Source organism: Pantherophis guttatus, chromosome 11, assembly GCF_059756535.1.
Source record: "Pantherophis guttatus breed Tessera chromosome 11, ASM5975653v1, whole genome shotgun sequence".
NCBI lineage: Eukaryota > Metazoa > Chordata > Lepidosauria > Squamata > Colubridae > Pantherophis > Pantherophis guttatus.
In genome coordinates this window covers 10,696,377-10,711,426 of record NC_142073.1, presented here as the reverse complement: position 1 = coordinate 10,711,426, position 15,050 = coordinate 10,696,377, and the positions used below count along the sequence as shown (strand labels likewise).

The 15,050-nt window shown below is 38.2% G+C and overlaps 2 protein-coding genes across 6 annotated transcripts in view; one reads left to right on the top strand and one right to left on the bottom strand.

The window, feature by feature from the left end:
* Positions 1-6,238, top strand: part of ANKRD27 (ankyrin repeat domain 27) — a 47,897-nt gene extending 41,659 nt beyond the window's left edge. For all 5 annotated transcript variants that reach the window (XM_087877216.1, XM_034425747.2, XM_087877217.1 and 2 more), the window contains 4 exons: positions 1,216-1,315; positions 2,890-2,971; positions 4,103-4,175; positions 4,826-6,238. In XM_087877216.1, the coding sequence (XP_087733342.1) occupies positions 1,216-1,315; positions 2,890-2,971; positions 4,103-4,175; positions 4,826-5,083 (513 nt within the window). In that variant the 3' untranslated portion in view covers positions 5,084-6,238. The remainder of the gene's footprint in view (positions 1-1,215; positions 1,316-2,889; positions 2,972-4,102; positions 4,176-4,825) is intronic.
* A 412-nt stretch (positions 6,239-6,650) lies between these two features.
* On the bottom strand, positions 6,651-14,708 carry PDCD5 (programmed cell death 5). The gene is made up of 6 exons (XM_034425752.3): positions 14,400-14,708; positions 11,346-11,386; positions 10,513-10,574; positions 9,429-9,520; positions 8,601-8,672; positions 6,651-7,894 (listed from the first exon to the last, which is right to left on the bottom strand). The coding sequence occupies exons 1-6, from the start codon at positions 14,463-14,465 to the stop codon at positions 7,853-7,855; spliced, it is 375 nt and encodes a 124-aa protein (XP_034281643.1). The 5' UTR covers positions 14,466-14,708; the 3' UTR covers positions 6,651-7,852.
* Positions 14,709-15,050: the final 342 nt, after the last annotated feature.

Sequence of the window (15,050 nt, the reverse complement as noted above, 5' to 3'; positions counted from 1 at the left end):
AGGCTGGAAATGGCCCGTTTGCCAACTTCTGGTCCCACAGGTTGCATAGAATTACAGGTGTGGGCACACCCCACCCCCACCCCCGCTCCTGGCATGTGATGGCAAAAAGGTTAACCATCACTGTCCTATAGCAAAAAGGCACGAGTTGATTGATAGACTATATACAGATGGTCCTGCTTAATGCTGCTCAAACGTATGATGGCACTGAATGAGTTCTGCTCTTGTGGCGCCCTCGTGATCATGCAATCGTGATCTGGGTGTTCAGCAGCCGGCGTGGATTTCTGGCCATCGGTGTCCACAATCATGTAATTGCGATTTACAGTCCTTCCTGCTGGCTTCCCATGACCCAAGTCAGTGGGGAAACCAGCAGGAAATCGAAGTCACAAGAAGTTCTCGCTTAACAACTTGCAGTGATTTATTTAAGGATGGTAACCAGAGCTACCAGAATGGTTGTTGCTAAGCAGCTGGTCATCAGACATTATGCTCTCCAACCTCATTGCTTAATGAAAACGCCAATCCCAAGTATGATCCTCAAGTGAGGAGTATCTGTGAAGACAAAAATGTCCTAGTAACCTAGTTCAAATCAGACCATTGTTTCAGGATTGCTTAGGATGACTGGCTTGCTCTTTATGCTCAACTCATGCCTTTACTTGTACGATCCCTCGTGCTGAATTTTTTAAACCACAATTGATAAATATGTCCCACAAAGTCAATCCATTATGGTCCAATCAGCAAATCAGGAACCACCAGTTCATCCCATAAACCAGATGTCTGTTTGTTTGTTTATTTATTTATTTTATTCAATTTGCATACCGCCCTTCTCCTAGTGGACTCAGGGCGGTGCACAGCCAGAACTAAAACACATACCAATACAAAATTTAAAATTATTAAAAGAATTACATACTTTGGCCCAAATTTAAAACAATTCGAATTAAAACCCATTGACAAATTAAAAGCTAAAAAACTAAAGTTTAAAGATGCCGAGCACAGAATCCAGGGCTTCCTGCCTGCAAACTTGGTCTTTGTTCACTCAGCGCAGTCTTTTCCTCTTCAGCATTAATACAGCACATCAGATTTAAAGATGGGACAATGGGTTTCAATTTAAGCTCAAGACGGTATGGTTGGGCGACATATGCAAATATCAGTAGGATTCAGTAATCTTTTTAATTAGAGGAAATCCTGCAGTTTATCCTTCCTCTTCCACCCTGTTTAAAGAATTCAGGCCTCCTCAAGCTTCTTCAGGCTGCAGTATCCGAGGAGGAGGACGGACAGACGCTGTGCAAAACTCGCCTGACGCGGAAGATCAGGAAAAAAAGTGAGTGTTCCATTGAGACGAGTGAAAGCTTACTTGAGAGTAAGACAGTCCTACAGAGCAGCTAGAACACGGGAATATTGTTTTGATTGCTGAACAAATAAAAGTTATCTTGTCTCTTTGCTGGTATGTTTCGACCTGTGCGTGTGAGAGGATAGCTGGCGGTCAGTGCTTGCCCGACTGTTGCTGGAGATTTTGCAAATGATGTTTAAATGGACTTAAAGGCTGTAGATTACTTCGAAATAGAAATGAAGAGCAGCGCTTTTGGGTCTCTCGCTGATACTAAATCTTTGGCCTTGAGCTTATTTTTTGCTTAATGCCGAGTTGTTGAATAGTGCGGTAAGAGATGTTAATTGGTGGAGTTTATGCCAGGATCAAGGGTGAACTTGGCTCTAGTAAAAGCTAAACCTTTTTATTTTCCCGTTGTGTAACAAGGTTGTTACCCGTGGCTTAATTATTCCTAGCTTTAAAACGACACCCACTCTGAGATTCTAGAAATGGAAATGGGCGAAGATTTACCTTTCTTTTCACAACCAACTTGCAACATAGATTGCAGATTGCATCTCACTTGCTTTCGTTACTCAGAATGAGAATAATTGGCCACCCTCAGTCATCCTGCAAATGGATCTCTAAGGGGTGTTTTCTACTCCTGGTTGGTGGATGAAGGAATTCGTCTCCTTTAAAAACTCTTTGCTGTAAATCAGATTGAAAGTCCATTTATTCCAGTTGACTCTCCTCTTATATAGCCAGGAAGAGCCTGGTAGAAAACTCACAAGTTACAATCTTTACCCAGCTGTTCTTGTCCGGGGGTCCTATTTCAAGGCAGACTGCCCCTTAATTGATGTGATTTCTGCAGAAAACCTCCTTTCCACTTGGCGTTGTTTTCAGCTTGCACCTAACGAAATGTAAATGGCAAATCTAGCAGTGCCATTAAAGATTCTTTGGCCTACATGAGACAAGTAAACAGAGATGCTGTATTTAAAACCGTTTCCCATAGGAGTGATCTTTGAGCCTGTGCCTGTACCTACAACTGCAGGCATACATAACCGTGAGAAACCTCTACAGGTAGTCCTTGTTTAGTGACTTGACTTTTAGTAACCATTTGCAGTTACGACAGTGATAAAATAATTGCCTTTGCATTATGACCTCTGCAGATCTGTTAAGCAAAAGAAAGCTGGAGATGATTAAGCACAGGTGGTGGTTTCACTTAGCAGCCATTTCACTTAATAATCAAGTTACGGGTCCCAATTGTGTTGCTAAATGAGGACTAACTCATTTGTTTTCTATATGCAATGTAAGTTTTATTATTTGTAAAGTGAGCAGCCAAACGTATCCTGTACTTGCTGCCAAAAATTATATAGCCTGTTCCAGATCGCATTCTGCCTGAAGTATTGATCTATCCATAACCCATTCAGCATTACAAGGTGCACTGTCACCATGACACTGAACTTACTCAGGCCTTTCTTTTGCTTGTCAACAAAGCAGATTTTGGTGACGGTTCATTTTAATGGAGGATTGCCTAGTCAAGTGCTGAAGAATATTGCTCCATTTCATGAATATTTGTGCTTTAAATCTAGTCAGTTTTAAGACTCCTGAGACAACGGATGATCTCATTGCCCGGCGCCTTCAACTACTCGAGTCAATCCACCGATTTAACAAGTAGGTTTCAAATTTTGGTGAAGTATTTAAAATACTGATTTTAAAAGATACTGCCAGAGTAAATGAGAAGAGCTGACATTACCTCAGATACTGGAATCTAATAAGGACTGGATCTTTTGATGATCTTCCCAGAATTATGGGGACATGTTATAGCGTATTAGTTATTAACTTCTATGTGAATTACAGGTAGTCTTCGATTTATGACCGCAATTGAGACCGGAACTTCCATCATTAAGCGATGAAGTTCAATTAGTTGTGCCCAATTTTACAGGGCTCTTGTCACAGTCGTTAACTGAATTATATGGTAATTAAATGAATCCTGGTTTCCTCATGGATTTTGCTTGTCGAAAGCCAGCTGGAAAGGTCACAAATAGCAATGCTGTGACTCTGGGACATTGCAACTGTCATAAATACATGCTAGCCAGCTGTCTTAATTTTGATCATGTGACCACAGGAATGCTGCGACAACTGTAGGTGTTAAAACTGATCGTAAGTCACCTTTTTTTCCAGCACCGCCATAATTTTAGTTGTTAAACGAATGGTTGTAAGCCGAGGAGTATCTGTAATTGATATCAATGTTTTGTATTGGCTGTGCTAAAAATAGGACTGTTTTAAGACTCTAGGCTGAGTTTCTATGCATTCCAAGATTAATGAACTCAAAAGGAAGATAATCTTGAATTTGAGATGATCCATCCGAACCAGGAAAGGTCACATTATAAATGTACATGCATGATTTTATATATATATATATATACCCATCAGAAGCCACGTGCTAAAAAGGCAGACAAAAATATATATAAATGAGTAACATTAAAATTGCCTATAAAATGCATCCCAGAAACGCCTCTTACATATAAAAATGCAAGTTAGCTGTCTCTAATTTAGATGATTGGAGGAATGGTTTATAGTCCAGAGAATGCCTTTAAATGACTTGGTTTCAGAGCTTTAAATTTACAAACTTCAAAAGAGATGTCCTGGCATTTATTTTCAAGAAAACTCAAGCATTAGAAGTGAAAGCAAACTGGTCCTCTTTCAACTGAAATAGTGCCATCTGGCGGCTGGCCTGAGGAACCTAGTGACATAGACTGAAGCATGGAGTATAACTTAAGTTTTCATCTTGTGTTCTCTTAGATCAAGAAACCTGCGCAAAGCCATAACGAAAGATAAAAGCGTGCCTAACTTTGATGAAGAATTATTGCATCAGGTAAGTATATAGTAATAGCTTCATACCACCGCAGTTCTGTTTGTTTTTTAAAACACAAATAAATTCTGCCTGAGATAAAACTTTTACCTATTTTTTTTTAATGGAATAAGAACATGAACATTTGGGGTAGAAGAGGAAAAAGTAGAAAGGGAAATATGTTTGTATAGCTAAGGCAGAAACCTATCTGGCTGCCAGGACCTAGAGTAAGATTTGCCAATGTTCTCTTTGCTGCAGGAAAAAAAAAAGAGAAATGAACGGTGGCTAGCATTAGCAGTGAAGATTTAATCCTCTTTCAGCATAGAGTTTTAATTTCAACCTTGCAAAATCTCATCAAGGCATTTTGATATTCTCCAACCAGGGATTCTAAATGTATCTCTGATTAGGGCATGCAATTATTTCAAGCTTGGAACAAAATGTAACACTTTTTCAAAGATTTTTAGCAGTAAGAAACATTAGCAATTTGAAACAAAACTCTTTGAAGAGGAGAGCTGGGGTGGAAATCTATAAAACAAGTACAAAATGAATGCTGTTTTGGAGGACATGGAACAGTCAGAATGGCTGGGTTTTTTTTTTTTCTTTATTTTGAGATGGAATTCTTTGCATTTCAACAAGATAAACCTTGCCATCCTTCCCTCCCTTTCTTCTTTAAGCTAGCTATCAAGAACATTAATAACAAGCAGAATCCAGTGGATGTGTTAGAGAAAATTCAGACTCATAATCTTGATGCCAATAGCTGTGATGGACCTGTTTCAGCTGAAGGTGATGCAGGGATAGCACCTTTTAGAAAAAGAGAAGTACATCGGAGTCACACTATTAGCGTGGCACTTTCAACAACAGATAACAGTGACTTCTACAGTTTGCCAAGAGATGCAAATGCTGCTTCCACTGACAGCTGTCCGGAGGATTGATGCTTTAAAACAAGATGAATAAAGAAATCTGGGTGTCTTACACAAGGAACACGAGATTCAGGTAGAGCCGTTTTCCCATTCAGCATTGAAGAGGCTACTTGGGATCAAGGTTTTCAAAATTACATCGGACGTTCGGCAGGAAGAGAAGCTTCCTCCTCTGACCTGGCATGGAGTTTGCACTTCTAGAGACTGACACTCCTGTTTTATTTTGGAATAAATCATTAAAATCCTGTACAGTAGATCTATATTAAAAAAAAACAACCCTAGAAATGTATTGAGATGTCAGAATCTATATTCTATAGTATTGCACTCTCTTAACCAATTTTAGTAATAATAGATATGTGAGAGCAAAGCTTTTTATGGTATTTTGAAGGACTGTTCTATTTTTATTCTGAAAAAGCAGTGTGTTTTTAATCGGTGAACTGCTGATTGATGGAATGCTTACAGTATTCCCAACAGTATGAGGTGAGTTTAAAAGTTAAAAGAGGCAAAATTGTGTAGCTAGTTTAGTGCTCACTGAATTGATTGCAATGGAGGTTGGAACAGGGAAATTAGAGTAATAGCTTTTATCAAAAGATACATTATATCTTGCGGAAGAGAATAGACACCTAATTAAAAAAAGAATTCCCTCTGTGAGCAGAATTGAAACTTCTACTCAGAACATGTTTGTATTATACGAAATGCCCACGTAACTGAGCAGCCCAACTGCATTTGCTACTTTAAATTATGTATTTGTGGTACACAAAATGGGCCTACTTAAGCTGAACCTAGTTAAGCAGAGCACATCTGATATAAATTGTAATTTTTGAAAAGCAGCTTCATTGCCCTTACTTTCAAAGGCACTTCCAGCTAGTCTGTTGTGCACTTTTAAAAATGGAATGTCAGCTTTAGGTGAACATTCAATTATGGTGAATAGCGCAATAATTTCATTTCATATTTTAATGTTTGTATACAAAATTGTGTGCTTTTTAAATTGGTTTAATAGGTCTTAATAACTTGTTTTAGGTAGCAAGGTTAGAATTTCTCTGTACATTAATATACGGTTTAAAAACTGAGCTTTAGCTTGCTGCTGAAAAAGTTTATTTTTCTACTAAGTCACCTAATTTTCATATGTGCCTTGGACTTGTGCCAAATAAACTAAAGTAGTAAAATTAATAGTTCTGTGTTTGTAATGTCTGACTCTAATTCAAAATTATGATTTGTAAACTAGAATGTGTGCGTCAAAGCAGTTTCTAAAATATTCCTGATGCCCATATATTTGGAACACAAGGCATTTCTTGAGGAGCAATGTGATACTGAACATAGGATGAAATCTCCACCTGCTTGGTTATCCTTGTGTTTAGTTTAATGTGTTATGTAAACCCAACTATAATGCTTATTCAACAATCTAATCAAATTGTCTCAACACAATCTATGAACACAGCTTCTCTGGCCCTCAAAACTACATGGAAAACTTTGCATATTTACAGACATCATCCTAGAGAGATAGAGGACTTCCAATGTTGTACAAAATGTGTATTAAGAAACAATACTTTGTGGAATTGGAATAGACAAGAATTGGTCACAGTTAACTTTGCTCAATGGAAAGGTTTTAATACATTTCAGAGCCCATAGAAGCCAGAAAAAGAAACTTGTCTTTTAACACTGACTTACATAGGGTAGATTGTATGCATGGATCAAACACTTATGCTCAGTAACAAAAACGCACAACATTGTTTACACTGGTATCATGCATGAAAGATGGTCTTTGAGCGGCTTTACAACTCTGAAAATGGGAAGTTTCAGTGCATGTGAATGTGTTTATGTGGTGGTGGATTATACCAAGACAAAATACAGAAACCAGCCTTTAACTGATTTCAGAAAAATCTCCTTTTCAAAATTAACTTTGGCTAAATTATGTTCAAAGATTGAAGCATTTATTAATCCGCTTCTGTATAAAAACAATGTGCTGAAGGTTTTCTTTTACCAAGCAGACTTTAATTAAATTTCATGATGTTCTAAGCAAAACATCCTGAATTTGCAATACAGCAAATCAGTCAACAATACATTATACAACCGTATTTTTTATGAACAACCCCGTCTTGCTTGGTTCCAAACCAAGTTTAACAAAACTTCAGGAAGTGTTCTGACATGTAATGCACACATAGTATTTCTGATCCTTTGAAACCATGGTAATGCTAATCAGGCTTCAAAGCCAGTTTCAAAAACATAGCTATCAGGGAATCCTGTTTGGCATTAATCACAGTTAAGATAATTGAAAATGAGGTGAGAATTTCTACTTGGGGGAAAGAATAAACTTGATGGCTGCTCAACTTTTTATTCATGGTTAAGAAATGAAGATTGTGTGGGTCTAATGTATGCCCCCCCTTTAAATATAAAAATGAAATTCTCTTTCCAATATCTAATTTAGCCTGCAGACTTAAATTGGTATTTGTTGGCAAGGTAGAATTTCGTTTCCTATGGGACATGAAGCACTTATAGGAGAGGCAAGTATATTTTCACATCTGCCAGTTGCACAATAAATTTAACTGCATGGTGTCAAAGGAAAGCTAAAACCTTAGAGAATGAATCCTTATTTCTCAAGTTCATTATATAAAACTTATCTAAGAAAACAATTTCACTTAATTGTACAGAAGGCAAGCTTATCAGTTTTACTTTTTATAAAAATGTGTACAGAACGTTTTGTAAACTTTCGCCTATGATAGAAGATACTTTCCTTGACATATTCCAGGTGATTAGCAGTTGGCAACTGTCTTCATATTTCATTAATTAATCTTCCTCATCGGAATCCAACACTTTTATTCTATTGAACTAGAAGAATGATAGAATATAGGTGAAATCAGGCTTAAAATAGTTTGAGGCTAAATTGGCAGTAGTTGATTTACAGTAACAATATCAAATGTTTATGGGACACACACATGTACAGCAATTCTAGCACTGATGTGTAATCCTATATGATTGCTTGGTAGTTTTCCTATACAATTTTGAAGGTGCAAAGTGAAACTGAACTCTTAAAACTTACCTACTTAAAGCTTTCATAGCATCTAAGCTGGGGAGGGGGAGAGAGAAGGAAAAATCTGGACAGTTTGCAGATAAAAGAAAACAAGGGATTTCAAAAAGGGCAAAAAGACAACTGACCAGGGTCAAAATCCAAAGAACCAAATAGCAAAAACAAAAAATACAAATGGGCTCAACCACCCTCCTAACCCTGAACTTAAACAGTCAGTTTCTGGAATATTGAAGAGTGGGAGCAGTTCAAAGATGAAGAGTAAAGAGGGAAAACATTAAAAGAGCCTAAGAAAAAGATATCTGCAATGTACTGAGCAGATATTGAATAAGTGGGAAGCCTTTCATATCCGTAAATCATCTGTTGCCAATTTCAGTGATGTAATTTGCTCTATTTTACCTGAAGAGCTATGTCAAATACCCATTGCCAGCTATGCTGTGTCTTCTACATTTCTTCCTTACAAACCAGTTTTAATTAATTTAAATTACTGGTAGTTTTAAGACCTCTTACCTTTACCGTTGTTTTTTTGTCCGTTTGCTGACTCACTTTTTCAAGTATTTCTATCAACCCTTGTTCTGATACCTAAGAAGTCAGGAGAGAAATAGAAAGAATACTGACTTGGTAGTAGTACTTGGTAGTATGGTACACAGAGCTCTTGCTGAAAAATGCAGGGTTTTAAAATATTTATAGTTTTTATTTTGAATTACTGGCACCTTATTTATTAAGATACAACTAGCAACAATCAAATGTTTGAATTATATTTATGACTTTGTCCTCCAAATACAATAGCATAGTAGCAAAGAACAGAAGCAAAGGTGGGGAAACCGTCAAAATATTATGAATAGCTAACAGTCAATTTATTAGCTATATTAATTGTTCAAGTCACTAATCTCTTCATTCTCCAGAATGTTCAGGGGGCTTAGGAGACAGGCTGCTGCTTCTCCCACCGAAGCAAGTTATAAAGAAGGTAGGAAACACTCCTGCTTACAACATCGCCAGCAGAAGTTCCCTTGGAGCAAGTGGTTCTTTAAGGGTCAATCTATACCCTCCCTTTATATAAAAACAGCTTCTTGTTCTTTGAAACCAGAGAGGACTTTATCCAGGGAAAGAGATAAAGGACCATTCTAATTGCAGCGAACATTTTAGAAGGTTTTTTTGGCAGGCTGTTACACCATCGAAATCCAAATAGGAAAAAAAATTAATCAGATTTTTATCCCCTTTTCAAATAATAGCCAACCAAATGTATTTTGGAAACAAATAATGCCCTCAACTCCACAACTCTGAATACTTCGCTAGAGAGCAATAGTGAATGGGCCTAAGAACAAGAAATAAACTTACTTTTCCACCTAGCTGTCCAAATCTTGCCATCTGTATAAGGTAATTTTCAACCGCCTTTGCCTTTTCTGGCTTTACAAGTGCTAAATTGCTTACTGCAAGAGGAAAACAGATATTTGGTTAATTAAACATCATTCATTAGTTAGAGGTAGATCTAGGCTGCTCTCTCAAGAGCTCATGACTACAAGGGCCTTGGCTGGGTGGAGGAAAGGCCCAAAATCACCAAGTAAATTTCCAAGGCTGATTAATGACTTGAAACTGATATCTCCAGCCCTAGTCCAATACTTTAAGCACCCTGCTGGCTCTCACAACTCTAATATTCAAGAACAAAAATATTATTATATCCATCCCAGACTTTTCACCTTAACCCTGAATTAAGAAGAGTAACCCTTATACGTACTGGTGTTTAAATAAAACCTATTGTAAAAGCTGACCAACTGGAGAATGGTACAGAAGTTCAAGGAATGGTTTGTATTCTAACTGATCTTAGTACAACTGTACAGAGTTTGCTTTATGCACCACTTTTTCAAGTAGAGATCAAGTAACTTTTGAGTGTATTCAGATGCTATAATCAAGACAAAATAAAATACCTACAGGTAAAAGTTGCTATATTAAGGATATTAAATATAGCATGCTGTAATGCTTTTGGATGAATGACACCAATAACATACAGCAATTCAAAGCTGGTGGGGAAGTGGAGGACTGCTGACCAATGAAATTCTGAGTATGTATACAATGTCAGTGCCATTTAGGCATGGATAGTATTGCAGCCCATGACCCTCTTCCTTGCAATGAAGTAAGACTTTAATCTAGAGGTCTATGCCAAGACTCTTCCATCTTTCTTGAAAACCTGGTTCTTCCCCGGGCATTGGGCTAGACTGTTGGATGAATCCATCTTGATGGAAACTATGAACTGTAAATTCTGTTCGTTTTGTTCCTCTGTTGATTTCTCTTCCATTCAAGAGGTTTATTGTATTCTATTTTCTAATCCTTTGTTTGAATGCTCTTACAAATGTCACCCAAGATTGCTTTCTTCAAACTGAATGGTCATATACAAGTAGTGAAACAATGTTAAATAAATACTTACATCTGGCACGTGCTGCTTGATCCAAAACCTGAGCCAAAATATTATTTCGCATTTCAGCTTCCCTGCAATAATGAAATAATTTTACACAGCAGAAAATAAAAATTGCTCCAAAGATGTTAATCTTTCTGCTAAAATGCTAATTATAATATCTGTTAATTTTATAAACCAATGCATGATTTAGTTATATATATCATCTTTTGGAATTTTTCCATTAATTATTCCAGTATATTAATTTTTTAACATTAACATATGTTTAATTTTTACAATTCTTCAAAAACTGAAAATCAAATCAGTTTTACATTTATAAGTAATTGCCAGAACAATTTTTTTAATCAGGGTGATAGATTACAAATTATCCCAGAAAGCTCATATCCTAATAAGAAATTAATTGGAAAAATATAAAATCCATTTATTTTACCAGCTTGATCGTGAATATATCTTTCAGCATTGAACAGTAAAATGTTATAACAACAGAATACTGAGAAATTTTAAACAAGAGAACAGAAGCCCTGATCCCACTGTTTGCAGAGAATATTGATCAATCATAAAAGTTAGCGCACACCCATTACAACTTTCCCTTTTCTAAAGATTTTCCAGATATTCAGTAATATGCCATTTAAAATGCTGCAATGCATGTTTTTGAAAGAAAATATATCCTCTATCATATAATGTTTGCAAAAGTGCACAAAATCATGTTTATGAATATTCTTAAAGCCACAAGATTTGAAACTGAATGTTCATAAACTATTGTGCTAAATTTGGGAATATGCCCCACTGTTAGAGAAAAAGAATGAGAAATTCTAGAAACAAGTTCTGAAATAACACAGCAATACCTCTGTTTTGATTCTTGTTGTGCAATTTCACTGGAAGGATCCTAAAAGGTTAGAAATAATCAGGTTATTGATAACTGAAGCAATAAACTGAAGATGTTTCTTCTGAGCTCTGATTAGCAAATGCTAAATCATGCATGCTATCACCTTAATATTACAAGAGTTTCAAGGGCAGAATTGCTCAACATCAAATGGCTCTTATATGCACAAATATTACGGTGTCTTAGCAAGAAAGAATTTAAGGGTTAAAGGAAGAACATTTTATTTGGGTGTTTTAAACTGCCCAGCCTCTATCCCTTTTAGAGTATGTAAACTGCAAATATATACAATCTTCAATGCTTCCTATGTCAAAAGCATACTGTTTCATGTTACCTACAGAAACAAAACTACTGTATATTCCCAATTCTCAGCTTATCCCCCAAATATATTATGCTTTCCAACTGGAAAATTATCTAATTTTAGTACTTCGCTGAAGTGGGGTGGCCCAGAGATGCTGGCTCTTCCTACACAGAAACTTAAAGCTAACAAACTAAATCTCCTCCATTGGAAAACAAAACAGTGCAGTATCTCCATTAAGATCCACTTTGGTATAGTGGTGAAGATGCTGGCCTAGAAACCAGAAGATAGTGAGTTCTAGTCCTTCCTCCTGCATGAAAGCTGACTAGGTGACTTGGGTCATTCCCTCTCTCTCAGCCCAACCCACTTCACTGGGTTGTTGTGGAGAAAACAGGAAGAGGAAGGTATTAGATACGTCTAGCACCTTGAGTTATTTATAAAAGAAATTAGGGCAGAATAAAGAAAAATCTAAAAAATAAGTGCCAGCTGGGTGACTTTGGGCTTCATCTCACAGGGTTACTCTTGTATGGAAAAAGTAGGACAATTAAATCTGTTTGCTGCCTTTAGTTATATACAGGTAGTCCTCGACTTACAACTTTTCGTGTTAGTGATCAAGTTACAACAGCAATAAAAAAGTGACTTAGGACCATTTTTCACACTTAGGACAGTTGCAGCACCCCCATGGTCACGTGATCAAAATTCAGAAGCTTTGGCAACCGACTCATATTTATGACGGTTATGGGTATCCTGGGGTCACCTTTTGCTACTTTCTGACAAGCAATGGGGAAGCCAGATTCCCTTAACAACCGTGTAACTAACTTAACAACTGCAGTGATTTAATTAACAACCGTGGCAAGAACGGTTGCAAAATGGGGCAAAACTCAACTCTGCCTCACTTAGTAAAACAGAAACTTTGCTCTCCATTGCGGTCATCAGTCGGGGACTACTGTGTTTAAAAAAAGGCAGGATAAAAATGAATAACAACAGCCACTAGTAGTAAGGAAAAGCAGCCTCTGGAAGAAGACTCCCTTCCCTTATACCACAACACATCCCTGCAAAGCTTATTTTGGCGCAGCATGGGGCCCAAGCGATGCCAAACGTGGTTTATTCCCCGAACCACCTTAAGACAAGCCACAGCTTACCCAGCAGGATAGATTGATAGAATTAGATAGATAGATAGATAGATAGATAGATAGATAGATAGATAGATAGATAGATGGATATGGATGGAGATAGATGATAGATTGGATAGGTAGGTATGTAGGTAGGTAGGTAGATATAGATAGATGATAGATAAGTAGGTAGGTAGGTAGATAGATAGAGATAGATAGATAAATGTGGGTGGATGGATGGATGATTGGGTGAATGGATGGATAGATAGATGGATATGGATGGATGGATGGAGATAGATGAGATTGGGTAGGTAGGTAGGTAGATATAGATGGATGGTAGGTAGGTAGGTAGACAGATAGAGATAGATAGATAAATGTGAGTGGATGGATGGATGGATGGATGGATGATAGATTGGATGGATGGATGGATAGATGAATAGAATAGAATAGAATAGAATAGAATAGAATAGAATAGAATAGAATAGAATTCTTTATTGGCCAAGTGTGATTGGACACACAAGGAATTTGTCTTTGGTGCATATGCTCTCAGTGTACATAAAAAGACAAGATACATTCATCAAGAATCATAAGGTACAACACTTAATGATAGTCATAGGGTACAAATAAGCAATCAGGAAACAATATCAATATCAATCGTTAAGGATACCAGCAACAAAGTTACAGTCATGCCGTCATAAGTGGGAGGAGATGGCTGATAGGATCAATGAGAAGGAATAGTATAATGCAGGGTAAGAGAAGAGGCAATCAATCAATCAATCAATCAATCAATCAATCAATCAGGCCCCAGCTTCCCACCCAAGAAGCTGAACCCGGATCCCTCCATTTTAAGGCATTTTCGGCCGTTCGCCCAGAGTCAGAAAACAGGCCGGCTTTCTTCCCCCCCCCCCACCGCCCCCAAGCACAGGCCACAAACGCGCGTCAGCAGGTTGTGCGAACCGTCAATTTTGTGTGTGTGTGTGTGTGTGTGTGTGTGTGAGAATGTATGAGGGGAAAAGCGGCAGAGACTGGTGCGCACCCCCAGTCCATGCGCCTTATGATAGGGGGAAGATAGTGGGAGGCATAAAAATTTAATAATAAATATAAAATAATATAATAAATATTTAATAATTTTAAGGGATTTTTAATATTTGTATTATCTGTATTTTATCTTGGCTGTTCACCGCCCTGAGTCCTTCGGGAGTAGGGCGGTATAGAAAGTAGATAGATTAGATAGATTAGATAGATAGATAGATAGATAGATAGATAGATAGATAGATTAGATAGATTAGATAGATTAGATAGATAGATAGATAGATAGATAGATAGATAGATAGATAGATAGATAGATAGATAGATAGATAGATAGATCGATCGATCAAATAAATAAATAAATAAATAAATAAATAAATAAATAAATAAATAATAAAATAAAATAAAAATGGGCCTAAGGCTTCTTCCCCCTCCCTCTTGGGGAGCTGAGGGGCTCCGTTCTGACGAGAGACACGACTCCCTCAGGCGAGGCTGAAGAGGTGTGTGGGGGGGGGGGCGTCGTGTGGAGCCAGCCCCCTCACGCGGGTCGGCCGGGAAAGGTGGTCGCTCGCCTCCTCACCCCTTGCTTGGCCTGCAGCTCGGCCAGCCTCTGCTTGCGCAGCGCCTCCAGCTCCTCGTCCGCCATCGCCTCAGAGGCAGGGAGAAAGGCCGGAGCAGCCCCGCCGCGCGTGAGGGAAACAGAGGACCAGCAGCAGCAGCGACCGCGCCCGCCTCTCGGCCCGCCTTCTTTGCGCCTGCGCGGACCGCCTTCTTTGCGCCTGCGCGGACCGCCTTCTAGTATGCTAGACACAGGGAGTCGAATGCCGAGCAAAGCGAAGCGAGGCCACGCGTCGGCGTCGGCGGACTTTGAACAGAACGAGGGCTCCGCTTGCCAGACCTAATGACTCGAGCACCGATCACCAGGATCCTGGAATTAAAGAAGGCTCTGGTGTTAGATTATATAGAGAGGTGGGAACGCTCGGCTGATCTTGCCAAGCGAAGCAGGGAGAGAGGGCCAGGAGGGATGGATTTTGTAATACTTGCATTATGGTTTTTGTTTTGTTTTGTTGCAGTATTGTTGCATCAGCTAGCCAGCAGGGGTTTTCTTGCATTTTAAATGATCCCAAAGTATTGCTAATAAGCCTTTAAGCTTCAAGAAGAACGATGGAATGGGAAACGGTGTAGATTGCGGAGTGGCAAATAAATAAATAAATCCTTAGGTATGGTATGG

Excerpts from the sequence above, each read along its gene's own strand:
- PDCD5 (XM_034425752.3), bottom strand. The coding sequence starts at position 14,465 with ATGGCGGACGAGGAGCTGGAGGCGCTGCGCAAGCAGAGGCTGGCCGAG. Across the intron at positions 11,387-14,399 it reads AGCTGCAGGCCAAGCAAGGG|GATCCTTCCAGTGAAATTGC; the intron begins GTGAGGAGGCGA and ends CTAACCTTTTAG. Across the intron at positions 8,673-9,428 it reads TTGGACAGCTAGGTGGAAAA|GTATCAGAACAAGGGTTGAT; the intron begins GTAAGTTTATTT and ends CTGACTTCTTAG.